Genomic DNA, 16,691 nt, shown 5'->3' on the forward strand with positions numbered 1-16,691 from the left:
TCCATAAGTTCAATATTAACCCAGAAGCTCGATATTAGCTCATAGGTCTTATACTAGGGCAGAAATTCCTCTACAGACTCACGCAGCCCATGCAATGATGATGAGAGCGGGAAGATCCCAGGCCAGTGGGTGGAAAGTCTTGTGGAAGCATGTCACCACTGGCATGGCTCTCCATGTGGGTCCTCCAGCTCTAGTGCTCTGGCTGCCATCAGCAAAGCTCCATGTGGCTTGTCAACAGAATGTGAGCAGAGAGTGTGTGTGTCCCACCTGCAGAATCCTCAGGAGAATGCCAGGCCTGCACCTAGGCATCATTGGCTGTGACCTGATTGACAGGCTAGACTCCACCCCATCACTCAAGTTGACAGGAGATTATGTAACTGCCACGAGCACATTATTAAATTCCTAGGACAGGTCCCTCTGAGAAAGAAGATAGATAAGAAATCACTATTGTGATTAATGGATCCAAGATGATAGTGATGTGTTACCCCCAAAAAAAATCTGTTCTCAGGAATTAATTCTGAGACAACTGAAATATGTATATTCATATGCATAAAGATACATACATATTTATGCACCTATTTTAATTATCTTAATATGAAAAACTATATATGTGAATAAAAGTTCTCTCTATAAAACTATATATATTAATGTAAGCTCCATATTCATATGTATAGATTTTCATATATAAATAATGTATGTATATTAAACTATATGCATTATATTTAGGATATTAGATTGGAAATTAATTTGCCAAGCCAATAATGGGTTAAATCTAGAATACAATAGTGGATTGTAGTGCACTTCACAGTGCCATCTTCTGGTCATGTGTAAGTAATGCAGTTCTCGTAAACTAGTGTTTTGAAACTTCTTATGGAAAATCTGAATAGTATTTATTATTGTTATCATTACTGTTGTTGTTATTTAAGGACACTATGTTTGATAAAGTAGAGGATAAAGGGCAAAGAGGAAGACCCTCAACAAGATAGACTTACACAGTGTCTGCGACTAAGCACTCAAGAGTAATGACTGTAAGGCGGGGCCAGACAAAGCGCTGTTTCCTTTTGTTGTGCATCCATAGGGTTACCATGAATTGAAACGAATTGGTGGGGACCTAACAGCAGAAATATCATTTTATTAGTTCTATGATTGCTGTTACTATTTTAATTAGTAGTAGTAGTATCCAGACTAGAACAGACCCGTTCACGTGGTAAATCTGACGTCCTACACGTCTGTAAAACAGAGATACCAGTACTAACCCCATCATTAGCACCAAGTAGATTTTGACTCAGAGTGACGCCATAGGGCAGTTTCCAAGATCGTCAATCTGTACAGGAGTCGGAAGCCCCATCTTTCTCTCGCAGAGCAGCTGGTGGCTTCCATTTTCCTAATTTGTGTTCAGTAGCCAAACTCTAACACATTATGTCACCAAGGCTCCTTACTAACCACGGGCATGTCTACTCTGAAAAGTGCTCGTCAAACAAAGCACCTAGGACTACCATGTATCAAACCCTCACTTAGCTCACACATCCCGTGGGTCTCAGACACACGTCTGCATCACCATGTCCAGACTCTCCGAATTCCTGGAGCCAATCAAGGTTGGTGCTAACTTCTACAGTCTGAGGATGCTGACCATGAAACTTCCACTACTGAAATTTTATGTTCAAATCCCATTGTTATGCTCACTCATTTTCTAAGATCTTACTAACTTTAGTTCATTTCTTCAGTGTTCCGTTTCCTAATTTATGCAGTACCTTTATGAAATTCTAGAAAAGTTTTAAAGTACTGGCTTACAAGAACTGTGATTTTAAATCACTGATCTTTTTGTTAACAGCTGTACATTTAACCACTGCGCCATGAAGCTCTGTACGGGAGCATTTTATAGCCGCAAGGAGATGGATTGACACAGCGACTCACAACTGTGAGGATGGCACAGGGCCTACCAAGCCATTTTTCCTTTTACGTGCATAAGGTTGCTGTGTTGGGACACACTCACCTGGGACCTGGCAGTTGAACATTGTATAGGGTAGGACTTTGGAAAACAGGATCCACAAATAAAGACAAGACCAAACAAATCCATGATTCTTTTTCTTGATGCTCTGTTGTGGCAATGAAAATACTACCATAGGCTTTTCTGTTTGTTTGGTTTGTTTTTGATAGAATATTATGGGGGAGAAAACTATCATCTTTAATAGTGAGTTTAGTCTATGCTTGACAGGAAATTGCATCTCTCCTTACTTTTCTCACTGCATATAAATTTCAGGCACTTCTTTTAAGTGAAGACACACAAATAAACCAGAATCCACAAATAGAGATGAAAACAAGTCATTCACAAGGTCATTCCAGTGCTTTACCTTTCACACCAGGAGGCGCTGTAGTGTAGTAGTTAAGAGTGGGCATTGGCATTATTTGTCGTGAGTTTGAATTTCTGCTCTCATGTGTAGCAGCTTATAACCATGAGTAAATTAATTTAACCTCTATGTGCCTTAATTTCCACTTCATAAAACGGGGGCAGCACTAGTAACTACCTCACAGGTGTGTCATGAGAATTAATCTCACAGAGGTAAGGATAGGTATGTATCCTTTAAGATCCACTGTAGCAATCTCTGACCTAAATTCAAAGGACTGCAGGATGTGTGTGTGTGTATATGTGTGCGCTTGCGCGCTTGTTTTTAAGGGAAAGCAGCTTTCATTTTGTATATAATTCCTCCCAAATAATTTTAAAGGGAACGCTGAGGCTGCAGTGGGATAAATGTTGGATTGCTAAATGGAAGGTCAGTAATTCAAATCCAGCAGCTGTTCCCCAAGAGAAAGATGAGACTCTGCTCTGGTAGGATTTATCGCCTTGGAAACTCTGCATAGGGGTCACTATGAGTCAGAATCAACTTGATGGTAAAGAGTCTTGTTTTGAACGTAAGCATTTTACATAGCTTTGTACCACTGGATCACTGGGCTATAGATAGATAGGTAAAGAAATAGGAATGGCTTTGGGCAGGGCCTCTCTGGCTTTGTCTGGCAGGCAGGCAGGCAAGCAGGGCAGGGCAGGCAGGCAGGGAGGCAACAGCAGCACTTCCAGGAGGCTTCTGCTTCTCAGGTGGGTGGGACAGATGTGCTCTGCTTCTCCCAGTTCGCTTCTCACACTGAACTCCATCCAGCCGCTGCTAGTGCCCACACTTCCTCTGCGCTTCACTGACACCTTCTGGAGAGGCAGGGATGGCCACCAGGGCGATAAGGACAAGCAGAAGTGAGCCCCATCAGGTTTTAGTATGGTGTTCTCCCGATGACCAACTCCCAGACATGTCCTCTTGCGAAGAACAAATCCTGATAATAAACTACATTAATAGAACAAAAAGAACAACAATATGCCTTCAAGCCAATTTAGGAGAATTACTACAGGAATTCTGAAGCTGTTGGACATAATGAGCACAGACAGCCTCATCTTGGGTTTTGTTCCAGTTTTTTTATTCCACTGCAGAAAAGGTAGCTGATGCTACCGAGAGGGGAACTATTAAGACAATATGCCTGTCATGGTGGTTCATTCTACCTGATACTGAGAAGAACATAATAAAGGCAACTTCAGAAGACAAGAACAGACAATCATTTTGACCGGACTAAATACCACTTTCACTTGATCTGAAAATTCAGATGCCCTGCTCCAAGCTGGAACATCTAGATCACCTTTTATGCTGGTCTTGTTTCTCATCGCCCATTTAGCCTATTTGGCAAGATAAGGAAGAGCTGCAATGGGTTCGTTTTTCACACTTTCTGCTTATTTTTAAGATATGTTGGCTCACTCTCAACTATTTTCCATACAGAGTATGCCCCTCAAGAATTTGTGTGTAATAGCTTTGTGCCATTTCCTTTCTTTAAGCATCTTCTTCGTGTTTGCAGAAGATATATGAGACAGAAAATTATTGCTGTTTAGTTTTATTGATAAATGTAGTTTGGTGCATGACTTGATATTTATTAAAATTATTTATATACATAGAGAAGTATCAGTGATTTTTATTTTTACTTCCCTTTACCCTGACTTCAATACTTCTTTGCACATTGGGCAAATGACAAGGAGATCACAGTGTTCTGCACTGTCTAATTTTCATACCCGGCAGCTGGGAGTTCCAAGTTTTACTATACATAGAAAGCACCTGCGTTCCACTTGAGACTGCAAATGTATTCACACTTCTCTCAGAGAATTAAATCCAATATCTTCAGAACTCACCCACTGCCATCTAGTCTATTTCAATGCACAACCACCCCAGTGGGTTTCCAGCGCTGTAACTCTTTACAGCACAGAGAGGCTCATCTTTCTGTTCAGGAGCAGCTGCTAAGTTTGACCCATTCACTGTGCAGCCAACAGTCTAATGCTTATGCAACTGTCCCAGGAGGGCTCCTTATCCTCAGGACAAAGACCAGGACTTTACATTTTAACACCCCTCCCAGGAGAGTCTGCCCCAGGCACCATGAGAACTCTACTTAGAAAAACATGAGTCCAATACAGTCGAGTTCCAAATCAATTTTTTCACATAAGAAATAACTGAAAATGAATTAATCCGTTCTCGACTACCAAGTTTTTACCCTAACCTTGTCTTTTTATACAAAAAGGCATTACACAGAAATTTCAAAGTAAATACGTTCAGAATTAAATAATATAATTAAAACAAGAAACACAACATTAAAAATGTGTTTAACAGCTACATCATGGCCCATACCTAGATGGATGAGGATCTGGGTCTGTGGACACGAATGTGGAGAGGAAGGATGGACAGAGAGTCATTGTTTGGAAGGGGAATGAGTCCCCTTCCATAAAAATCAACTGGTAGCTGCTTTTCAGGAGTTTTTCCCTTCTTTGCCTTTTTTCATTAGGACCTGGCTTTCTCTTAAAAAAAATCTGTCTAATGTGTTCTGCTGTGGGCATTTCCTTAACTGTTTTCTAAAAGGGTTTACTAAATTATCATCAGCAATCTCGATAACATGGTTAATCAGTTTGTTATCATGATTATTCTTTTCCAAAAAATTATTTCTTAGGACCCATGTTTTTCTATCTAAAAACAGTACAAAAAGCCACAAAAACTAGTAAAATTATAGCAAGGTGCTTGGAACACAGCCACAAAAGGTTTAAACAATGCATACTAACAATGCCAACTAACGCCAAATGACCAGAACAAGAACTGCTTTTGTTTGTAAAATTCATGTGCTCAGGTCAGATTCAGATGTTTTGTTTGAGCTCTGAAGCAAATTTTTTTTGACATTTCACATCAAAATCTGATTGTGTCGAGTACTGATGTGGTCGAGTACTGGGGTTCTACTCTATGTTGCTGGTCTTCTAACAGATGAATTTCTTTAGGTATTCTAAAAATAGTTTCCATGTACCTTGGTCCCTTGCATGAAAACATATAGGCATTTATCAACGTGGTCTGAAATCATTATTTGCACTTGTATTAGCTGTAACAGTATTCACTTATACCATAGTTTTCCAAATTTATTTGACTTATTGCCACTTTTTCAGGAAAAAAAATTACCTCATCCCCCTCTTGCAATGAAAAACTCTTATACTATATAGCCCATAATCAAGAATAAAGTATATGTATCTGTTTTCTCAGTGTCTCCCCCATCATTCCAGTGCCCACACCACCCCCTACCCCTAAGAGGAGATATCCTCTGCTTTAGGAGACACTGATTTATACAAATAAAGATCACATAGGTTCCCAGCTATGGTTTCATTAATACAGTATTCTGTAGACTGGGGGGCATGTATCTGACTGCTGGGGGAATGAACACTAGTCATCAGATGGACTGAAGCTCAGGTTCCCTAAGGATAAAATATACAATAAGCAAATTCGGTTGCAAAGTTGTAAGGGTTAACTTACAGCAATGAAGCAGCTAATACATTTCCAGAGACATAATTACTCCTCCCAAATATTCTTGGAACGTGTTAATTGTAAGTATAAATAATCAATTGAAAGAAAGATTTTACAGAGCATACAATTAGTTTGGTATCTTTCTAAACAACAGTGTCAGAAACAAAACAAAACCCGGTTCCCCTCCACTTGTATGTCAAACTCTTATTTGTAGAATGAACTCACATGCCATTTTTAGGCACCTGAAGGGGAAAATCAAGTTGATCTCAAGATTTCAAAGTTATCTCAACCAAATCTGAGGCTTGCAAACATTATCACTTCAATTTTTGATGTGTTTGCTTATGTATTGCTCTTTTTAAAAATTAGTCAAACTATTCTTCCTGGCCCAGTACTAAAGACTAGTTTACTTCAAAGACAAGCTGTGAATAGCTGCAAATCTTAGAAAAGAGACGGGCCTGGGGGTGATCCGTGGTTAGGGTCCACGTGCCTTGCACACAGTATTCAAAGATCCCTGGTGTGCTAGATGGTTTGTATTCCCCTTCCAACCCATCTCCGTCTTCACCACTCTGAGGAATCCATGACCAAGCTCACTCAGTTCTTGAACCACTTACTTGAAACAATTCCCACTCTCTACTTGCCAAAAGGCTTATTGGTATTCTTTGTGTCCTAGTTAAAAATGAATCCTATCAAACCTACCATTTTAAAGCAAGCTTAATCAGTAAAACTTCTATTAAAATGTCAATATGATATTGTGGGGCTATAATTTCAATAACTATATTGAATGTGTAACGGTATGATGCAACATAAATTAGAACTTTGAGGCCTAAAATGGAGGCCAGGTCAGATGATCTTATTTTGTTCTTGTTGATGTTACAGGCATTTAAAAAACTGTTCCTAACTGGGAGTTCAATGATCCAGAAATAACTTCAATTTGGTCTCAAATGATCTGCCTATGCTTGGAGGTAAGATATAATTCCCATTCCATTTGAAATAAGTTTATTTGTAATAAGGAAACATAAAAGTGAGTTCTAAAATATCTTTATCAACACTTCTCACTCTTTGGTACTATTGTAAGTGTGTAACCACTCTTCCTGAAAAGCAAGTATATTCTAGTAAGACTATGGCTCTCTAGCCCCTTCAATCAAATTATTAAATAAAACCAGTAATCTACTGAGCATTCCTATGTGTTAGAGATCATACTTTAGTTTAATATAACACCAACTAGTAGTTGAGAAAATGTGGCTAAGAAATATGAAGGGTTTTTTATAACATCACTTAGTGGCTATTAAGATGGCCCAATGCTTTGGTTTGATTCTATCTCCTGAGGCACTCACCCTTCACATCAATCAGCTACTCGTGAAATAAATGCTTCCAGATGCTGCAAGTCGTTTTGAGACAAGGCTTGGGGTGGGGGGATTAGAAGCCCTTGTCTTACTATGGAGCATCAAAAGTGAAACACAGTGCATTGATGTCGACTCACGGTGATCCTATGGGACAGGGGAGAACTGCCCCGTGAGTCTGGAGGACAGACAGGAAGGAATCACATCCTCCTTTTACAGGATGGAAATGAGATGGAAGTTGACCTCAAATATCCATTAGCCCTTGCAAAGGTCCTAACAAATTGAAGTTTGGGTGGATGGAAGTGAATGAACATTGTTCATCCCATTATACCTTCAGTAAGAGAGACAATGATTAGAAAAAGTCGAAGATGAGACTACAAACTTTTATGGTTTTCACTTAAGCATTAGAATTTATGGTACAGCATTTTCCATAAATTAGAAAGACATTGGCCCTCCACTCAAGTACTCCCTCAATGCAAGAATACGTTTTTCTATTACATTGGCATACTACGATGCTCACCTTCCTGACACGACCACTGAAGACAAAGAGGGTGAATAAGCAAATGTGGTGAAGAAAGCTGATGATGCCCAGCTATCAAAAGATATTGTGTCTGGGGTCTTAAAAGCTTCAAGGTAAACAAGCGGCCATCTAACTCAGAAGCAACAAAGCCCACATGGAAGAATACATCAGCCTGTGTGATCACAAGGTGTCGAAGGGATCAGTGAAGACAAATGGGTGCATAAGCAAATGTGGTGAAGAAAGCTGATGGTGGCTGGCTATCAAAAAGTATAGCATCTGTGACCTTAAAGGCTTGAAGGTAATCAAGTGGCCATCAAGCTCAGAAGCAACAAAGCCCACATGGACGAAGCATACCAGCCTATGCAATCACGAGGTGTCGAAGGGATCAGGTATAAGGCATCATCAGAACAAAAAATCTTACCATAGTGAATGATGGGGGGAGTGCGGAGTGGAGACCCAAAGCCCATTAGCAGGCCACTGGAGACCCCTTGCAGAGGGGTCTCGGGGAGGAGATGAGCCAGTCAGGGTGCGATGTAGCAACGATGAAAAATACAACTTTCCTCTAGTTCCTAAATGTTTCTTCCCCGCTCCCACTATCATGATATGAATTTTACCTTGCAAGTCTGGCTAGACCAGAAGACGTACACTGGTACAGATAGGAACTGGAAATACAGGGAATACAGGGAGGATGATCCCTACAGGACCAGTGGTGTGAGTGGTGATACTGGGAGGGTAGAGGGAGAATGAGTTGGAAAGATGGAACCGATTACAAGGAACTATATGTGACCTCCTCCCTGGGGGATGGACAACCAAAAAGTCAGTGAAGGGAGACGTTGAATAGCACAAGATATGACAAAAATAATAATTTATAAATTATCAAGGGCTCATGAGGGAGGGGGGAGTAGGGAGGGAGGGGAAAAATGAGGACCTAATGCCAGGGGCTTAAGTAGAGAGGAAATGTTTTGAGAATGATGAGGGCAATGAATGTACAAATGCATTTTACACAATTGATGTATGTATGTATTGTGATAAGAGTTGTATGAGCCCCTAATAAAATGATAAAAAAAATTTTTTTTTAATTACTTTAGATAAGGTATCTGCTAAAATGCATTTTTCCACCTAAAGGATTAAAATTTCAGGCTTTCAAAGGGAATACATTTCTTCTGCCCACCATCCTGCTCACTGTATGAGCCAGGAGTCCTGGCCGCATAATGGCTTATGAGTTGGGCTACTACTCTCAACGGTTGACCCCCACTAGCTGCTCTGTAAGAGAAGATGAGATTTTCTGCACCGGTAGAAAGTTACAGCTCAGAAATCCTCAGGAGCAGTTCTACTCTGTCCATTGGCAGCTCTGAGTCAGAATGGACCCCACGACCATGTTTGGTTTTCTTCTTATCAAGAAACATATGATGATTTTATTCACTTGGCTGTTTTAAGGCTACAACTTTCAACTTCATATAAGGGCATTATTAATTTTGATTCTCCATAAAAGTATTGAATTAGATGTAGATTCATTGGGGTGTCTTAGATAGAACCATCATGTTCATTTTTAATATTGTGTATGATATTAAATACTGTGCATTAGCTTTTCTTGAGGGACTTCCTGGGGCAACTGTGGGCCATTCACTGAGCTACATTTTACATGGATTTTTCCTTAATTTGAATGATCTTCAATGTTGGAGAGTATTATTTTCTCTTTTATTATAGTTGAAGAATTTAATTCTCAGAGCAGTTAAGACATTTTCCGCAAAGTTCAGGACTTATGTGCAGTACAACACAATTCATATCTACCTGATCCAAAACCTTTACATAAGTATAAATTGTCCAAAAGCCATGGTGAAAGTGTAAAGGCATATTAACCTAAATGACCTGTAATATCACCATACATTAAAGCTAGATATGAGCATATTTAGGGACTAATCTTTTCCAGATAATAAGTATGCTGTGTGCTTAGCAATACTTCACAGTTACAGTCTGAGTTTAACAACTGAGGAATATATGAAAAAAATGTCTAGGAATTACATTTATAGGACATAGTTTCCATGAAAAGTTGCTAAAAGCACCAAAAATATCACCTTATAATAGAACTGAAAGGTCAACAGAAACCATTCTGGGTATACCTTTGGAGAGATAAATTGTGTGCAATGCTAAGAACTGATTAATGCCTCTGCTTTGGGTTTTGGAAATGACCTGGAATTCTTTTTTAGGCCAATTCAGTTTTAAAAACTCAATTCAAAACAGACTGCCAAATGGTGTTCAAACTCTTCATTTCTATCATTTTTAAATATAGTAGATCCTCCTATCAAATGATTGCATATAGTTAAGGAGTTTGCTTGTAAATTATTTTCTAGTTACTCATAGTTCTGAACATGTTATAGGCACCAAGTTTACACGTGTTCTCTGGTTACACAAGAGATGTGCCACAGAGAATGGTGATCTCTTAAAGTAGAAAGAGCCTTGTGGAAAGTCTTAGGTTCTAGCTATGATTTCCTTTTTTTTTTTTTTCCACCTGGAACAAGTTTCAACTTCTCAAGGCCCTGGTTTTCTCATCTCTAAGAGAAAGTGCTTTGAACTAGACCACAACCTTGTACCCACAGCATGTGATCCAATAGCAGGCTCTTTAAACTACACTTAAAAAGATTAACATACTTAAAAGCACCATCCAACAAGGCAGACATAATTGCAGTGCAATCACCACCAGTGGGATAACAATGCCTCCCTGCCTTGTGAGAGCATTCTCAGAGCACACTCTTCACTTCCTTGACCTTCAGCATGTGTCTAAGTAGAAAGGTTTACTTTTCATACCTCTTTGCCTTCTATATAAATTTAGAAGAGATCTTACCTATTCAAGGAGGCAGGTGGTTTTTCTATAATGTAGATTTAATAGGATCAACATTTCTTATTTCCTCTTAGCAGTAAATGACCCAATGCACTATTAACCACTTAGCTGAAAGATGTCATTGTCAACATACATACATGCACTCTAAGACAACACCTAAAACATATATGTCATGTAATGGTCAGAATGTCAAGGTACATCTCTAAAGAGATTATGACATAACACAACATGTGCAAATGTTAATGATCTCCAAAGGTGGAGTTCTCAAAATGAGGGTAGTATGAGAGCCTGTCCTTCTATTCACATATATAATAGTTGGAATTCTTCGAGATGAATGGCTCCCAAATTGTCCTTCCTGGATAGTAGCAAGAGCAGATGGTTAATGCTGCTTTTTCTAAGCCTTTTTATATTTTAGCACTTACTACTCTATAACGAACCCAATGAAAAAGAAGAAAATAATACTTATTTGCTCGCAGCTATCTTTTTATTTACTGACATGCTCATCCTAAGTACTTTGATAATTAATGTATACAATGTAAACACAACTACATTTTCCAAAGGCATGCAAGTTAAACAGCTAAAAAGAAAGATATTCCAGTGCAAACTCATATTCTATGTGATCAAACTTAGTCACCCAAATGTTACTGGCGCTGACCCAAGTGCACTTTACTCTGAGAAGTACTCTAGTTGCTAAGTAGCCCTCATGACACCTCCTGCATTTTCTTTTCTTTACTGACCCTTCTGTTCTTTTACATTATAGCTTATCCTTTAATGTGACATCATCAAATTGAATCACATCCACATTTTAGTTTATTCGTCTATGCTCATACAAGTGAATGCAGGATTTGACCACAAATACAAGGATGGTTGAAATAACAATTCAGTAACATATGCACAGGCTAACGCCCTGTTAAATACTGTCTGTGCTTCAGGGACTACATGACCCTTTTGCCAGTTTAACTAAGTACTTACAACTACTCTCTCATGATGATTCTATGAGTAGCCAGGCTTACAACAGAAAAAGGTACAAGTAAATTACTTAATATCCCACAACTAACTCGTGGTGTAAGATATTTAAATCAATTATAAGATATCATTACTCTAATTTCTCTGAGATAAAATAAGTTCATTCTCATATCCCTTGATGGTGCAGCATTTGCTCTCCTACATCTACACTTAGAACTTAGTTTCAAACTTTCATGTTTAACCAATCTTGACTTATGTTATTATTTTTGTATCTGATTCAATTGTGCAAATACACTTTTATAAATGATTCATTTTTATACTGACTTATTGCAAGGATAGTATATGACAATGAAAACATCAACTATATCTCTAAAGAACGGAAGACAAGTTCAAAAGACTGTTTTGGATCCTCCATTATTTCTTATTTCTACCTATTGTTTGTTCAACCAGCTTACTCACATGGGTCTTTCCTTGGTACAGTGTCAGGGGGAAGTAAAATGAAAACAAATGTACACATATGAGAGTGTGTGCATGCACTGAGACACGTGCTCATCATACATATGAAAACAAGCAAACACAATCACTTTGTTTGAACCAGACCCATCTCTCAGTACTTGTAGTGATTGTGACTTCCTGATTGAATGGTCAGCGCTACCAATTACATGACATTTGGTTTAGGTTGGTTGGCCAGTTATATCATAAATACTTGTGATGTCATGATCTTGTGTCATAGGCAGCATTTAATTCACAATCCCCAAATAAGTAAGTTTGAAAATTTCTTTTGAGAATAAGCATCTGAAGGCCAGAGTTGAAATTTGAAATATTTGCTTGTTAATATTTTCTAGGTAAAGAAAAGTTGATTCTCCAATGTAGTTTTCCAGAAGAGTAAAACTCCCCTCATCAGGGAGGAAATGTACACAGTGTAAGATCAAAAAGCATGTGTTGCAGCCTCACACTGTTATGAGCATTTGGCAGGGGGAAAAATCCAAAAGAAAATCAACCTCCAAATCACTGTACGTATACCAATTCTAGGGAGTTACATTAAGATGGAGCTCTCAAATGAATTTGCACAAAAGTAAATGTATTGGGTACTTATTGTGTGTTTATTGCAATGCTTATCTTTCCTTTGAACCAAAAAGAAAATGAACTTAATCCTGAGGTAGATTAAGGCACAGTGTAAGGCTTAAATATACTAAGAAATCTTAAATATATACTATCATCTTAAAATAAAGTCCAAACTAAGCACATGGCACGACTGTTGCTTAGAGGGTCCTGCAGAGACCTCTATGGCGATTCCTACTGTGAGGACTTTAACCAAACATCCACTTGAAGTTCTGGCTAGATGCAAACACACCAGGAGTCAGTAGACCTTCCATCTTCCCCTGCCAGGCCTCTCTCCTTATTAAGCCATTTAAAGCCTATCAAACCAAGAGCATCAAGAGTGGAAACACAGCACAAAGGAACAGTGGTTCAGCAGACTACAGCTCAAGCCTCCCCAGCACTCCACGGGGCCCTTTTCACCAAGAACTTCTAAAGAATTTTCATCCTATCATTCTTTTCACTACTTCGACTACTTCTTTCTGAAGTGAATTACTGGGTGCCTTGAAATAGCAATTTAATACTTCTCCCAGAATGAAGCTATTTAAAAGACACAATCCGTCTACACTGTAGCTATTAAACTGGCACACACATTTGCTTTCTCTGAGCACAATTACTTGTGTACAGGTTAAATAGCTTTTGGTGTTAACTGCATTATTCATATCACTAACTTGCATTTTTGGAGTTTAATGCACTCTCTCAACAGGAGAGATCATGTGTCAAGAGATTAAACAGTTCTCTTTAACTCTAGGGGATATCCCAGTAAAAGAGAGAAATGTGTGGCTATTGTTAAAGGTGAACATTTAACTCTCTTTGGAACAACTCTGCTTGAAGTGCATTGATGTTCTCTGTGGTAAAAATTAAGAACTACATACTGTGCATCCACATTAAAAGTTGCTATCAAAAAAAAGTGAGGAGGAGTAAACAGAAACAAAAGGCTACTCAAAAAATGAAGATTTGAAAGGCAGAATAGTTTGAGAGCTTTCATTGCTGTGGATAGAATACTGTGGTATAGTGAGTCTCTTTAATTGCCACCTCTGCTGCAGATAACAGGACTTAAGAACAAAAGTGGGGTCATCTAAAAAGCAGATCTAAACTGGAGATACATAGCAAAGGGTAATATCCAGTTACGCAGAAGCTCTTCCCGGCAAAAGGATGTCAAAATAAATGCAGTTCTGCATCAGGAGTCTCAGCTCCATATTCTCCACATGATGAAAAGAACTTGATAATAAAAGACAGGTGACATCATCCAAAAACTATGGGAAAACCTGGCAGTTATCACGCTTTGCTACTTAATTCAACATAATCTATGCACATAGATTTACATTTGCTTCCCCTACAGACCACTGACTAAGGAATCAAGGACAGGACTCTTTGGCTAGAGAACTATGGTCACAGGTGCCATGGCTGGCTACATACTTTCCCACAGCAGGAGCATAAGTAAGCTCACCTCTACGAATGCAACTGTTCTCACAAGCCTGTTCAGCTGAGGCTCTAGCTTGCTCAGTAACCAGATGCTTACAAAAGCTCTTGAAGATTGCAGAGAACAGCCTTCTGTTAGAAAACATTAGAACCTACTCTCTTCTTGCAAGATGATATTGTGCGAGCACCATACTCATTTAAAATTTCCTCATGGTCACAAAATACCCTGGGTCTCCAATGAAAGCAGTGGCCACGGAATAGTCGCACTGATCAGATGAGTCGCTGATTGGGAAGGTGCCATTGTTTTATCCCTAGGAAGCATGTCACGAAAACTCAGTAACTGAGAGTTGATTTGAAGAAGAACCTGTCATCACAATTTTCACATATGATGAACATTTTTGGAAGTTTTATACCTAAAATTACCCAAGGGTGATTACTCTAAGTTTTGGTCTCATGAGCGTGTTGACCATTTTAAAGAATTTATCCTCATACATATTGACATTTTGATTTAAATGATGCGATGGTCCTTAGTTCTCATCCTCTATAACCAACATTAAAACTTGAGAAGTCACTATAGAGCTTTCTGCACACACTGTAATTACAGTGTTTAAAAAAACAACTAAAGTTATATTTACAACAGGGGGGGTTTTCACTGTCTTTCTAACTACTCTGATGTGTTTTCATTATTTCATTTTTTACTACTTTGTATATATGTTAGCTAGCAACTACTTCTACTTCAGTGCCCAGACTCTGAAAATCCCCCATCTTTAGAAATATCCATACATATGACTAACCCATAATGCAAGAATTCGGAATGAATGTCAGGAAGCTTCAAAGAATACTTGGGATACAAAATTTGCATTATGAGCTGTTTAGAGCTTAGCAGAAATAATAAAACGTCCTCAATAATTGGAACATGCTAATATGACTCTGGGGAGCAAACTGGTTTTCTTTAAAGTCATTTGAATTTTAAGAAACCAAGTGGCAAGCAAACCTTAGAGGAAATGAATATTATAACTCACATTACCTTTGAAACTAGGCAGGTCACCTGGGCTTCCCAGTGCAGGGAAAGACTACATGTAGAAATGATTGGAGCAAACCCAGGAGCCCCACACTCAAAAGAAAGTTTGACGACACTGACCGGGATGTGGTGTATAGACAAAGAATGCACACCCGATTTTTACTGTCCTAAATCCTCAGTGACAATGAGATGCCCTCCTCCTTCTCAATTTCAGAAGTAGATCAAACCAGAACCCTCACTCCCTGTCCTGTCACATGCACACTCAGATGTTTCTGCCCCTGTGAATTTGAAGGGAAGCTCATCCTGTGTGGGTCATTTTATTTTATAGTAGCCAAGGGAATGAAGTTTGTGCCAATGTGATACTTAGGGCCACACAGAATAAAGGCAGCCCCGGGCAAGGAAACAGCCCTGCTTTGTGCTGCTCTTGTGGAAGGAAGCAAGTCCAATCACCAACTTTGGGACTTGACCAACAGCGGGGAGTCACAAAACTCTCAATCACTGCATTTTAAACCTTCACTAAAAATAGCTCTTCTGTGTTTGGGTTTAAAGTCCCATCCACAGCCAGTGATGGAGCACAGTGCCTAATTGTTTCCGACTAGGGTCCCTGCATGGGCACTCTGAAACTGTCTTCGAACTTTTCATCGGTTTGTGTGCTCTCTGATTAGACCTGTGCATCAGAGAGCCACGAGAAAATGCAAAGAACCCAGACCGCTAAGGCTACTCGGGATAAAGGCCGTCATGCTTAGTTCAGGAACTTTTGTATTAGGGTTAGAATCGTCCAGGGTTAAACTGTTTACCCTGGATCTCTGCACCTTAAATCAGACAAGCTTGGAGCAGATGGGGCGCCGAGACCATTCACACAGTTTCCATGAAGGACACTGTCTGGCGACCAGTCTCTCCTCTATTTTCTTCATGTATATCGATCTATTTGCCATCCACATGGTATCCATTTGCTATTATCAGAGCTAGAAGGAAACAATCCCTTCCCCCCTGTCATAAGAGCAGTCCTAGGACTTTGTTCAAGGAACTGGCTAACTAGAGAAAAGGTTTGTTCTCCCCGAAGGATGTCAGAGCCTAATGCCTAGAGAGACCTGCCAACTAGGCAGGAGAGACAAGTGCTTGTCCTTGGCGCCCACTGGCGACCTGCCACCTCCCCCAGCCCCGCTCCTTGCCCGGGTCCCTGGCGCCCCTGGACTTACCTGCTGCTGAGGACCAGCGCTGGCAGCAGCGGTAGCAAGTAGTGCGCTGGGCTGAATTTCATCCTGTCGCCGGCCGGGGTCCTCCTTCCCTCGCTGCCTGCGCTTTCTCTCCTCTTTGGGGTCCTGTCGCTGCTTGGTGCCTAGCTCTGTCCCTGGCCAAAGATGAGCTCTCTCCCGCGACCGACCGACGGAGATGGACACACGGACTGACGATTCGCCAAGGCGGGCGCTGGGATGCTCGGAGTGAGCTCCGGGAGTGATGTCACCAGCGAGGCGAGCCCTGCCCGGGATCGCTGGGCGCCGCCGCGCTCCAGCCTGGAGGCGCGTGGTCACTCGCGCTGGAGGCAGCGGGCACGGGCGGGGGTGCTCGGGTGCCCGGGCGGTGCCCCAGCCAGGGCGGGTCGCGGAGTCCCACTCCTCCCGAGGCTGGC

At 40.2% G+C, this 16,691-nt stretch overlaps 1 protein-coding gene across 3 annotated transcripts in view; it reads right to left on the reverse strand.

The window, feature by feature from the left end:
• The window catches only part of LUZP2 (leucine zipper protein 2), a 598,898-nt gene extending 582,371 nt beyond the window's left edge, over positions 1-16,527 (reverse strand). For 2 of the 3 annotated variants that reach the window (XM_045291093.1, XM_045291092.1), the window contains exon 1: positions 16,261-16,410. In XM_045291093.1, coding sequence (XP_045147028.1) covers positions 16,261-16,322 — 62 coding nt within the window. In that variant the 5' untranslated portion in view covers positions 16,323-16,410. Of the gene's footprint in view, positions 1-16,260 lie in introns of all 3 variants that reach the window. The other variant, XM_004708247.2, reaches the window with a different exon arrangement.
• Between the last annotated feature and the right edge of the window lie 164 nt (positions 16,528-16,691).

Source organism: Echinops telfairi, unplaced genomic scaffold (genome assembly GCF_000313985.2).
Source record: "Echinops telfairi isolate 266 unplaced genomic scaffold, ASM31398v2 ScPeMD7_60;HRSCAF=208, whole genome shotgun sequence".
In the NCBI taxonomy this organism is placed as follows: domain Eukaryota; kingdom Metazoa; phylum Chordata; class Mammalia; order Afrosoricida; family Tenrecidae; genus Echinops; species Echinops telfairi.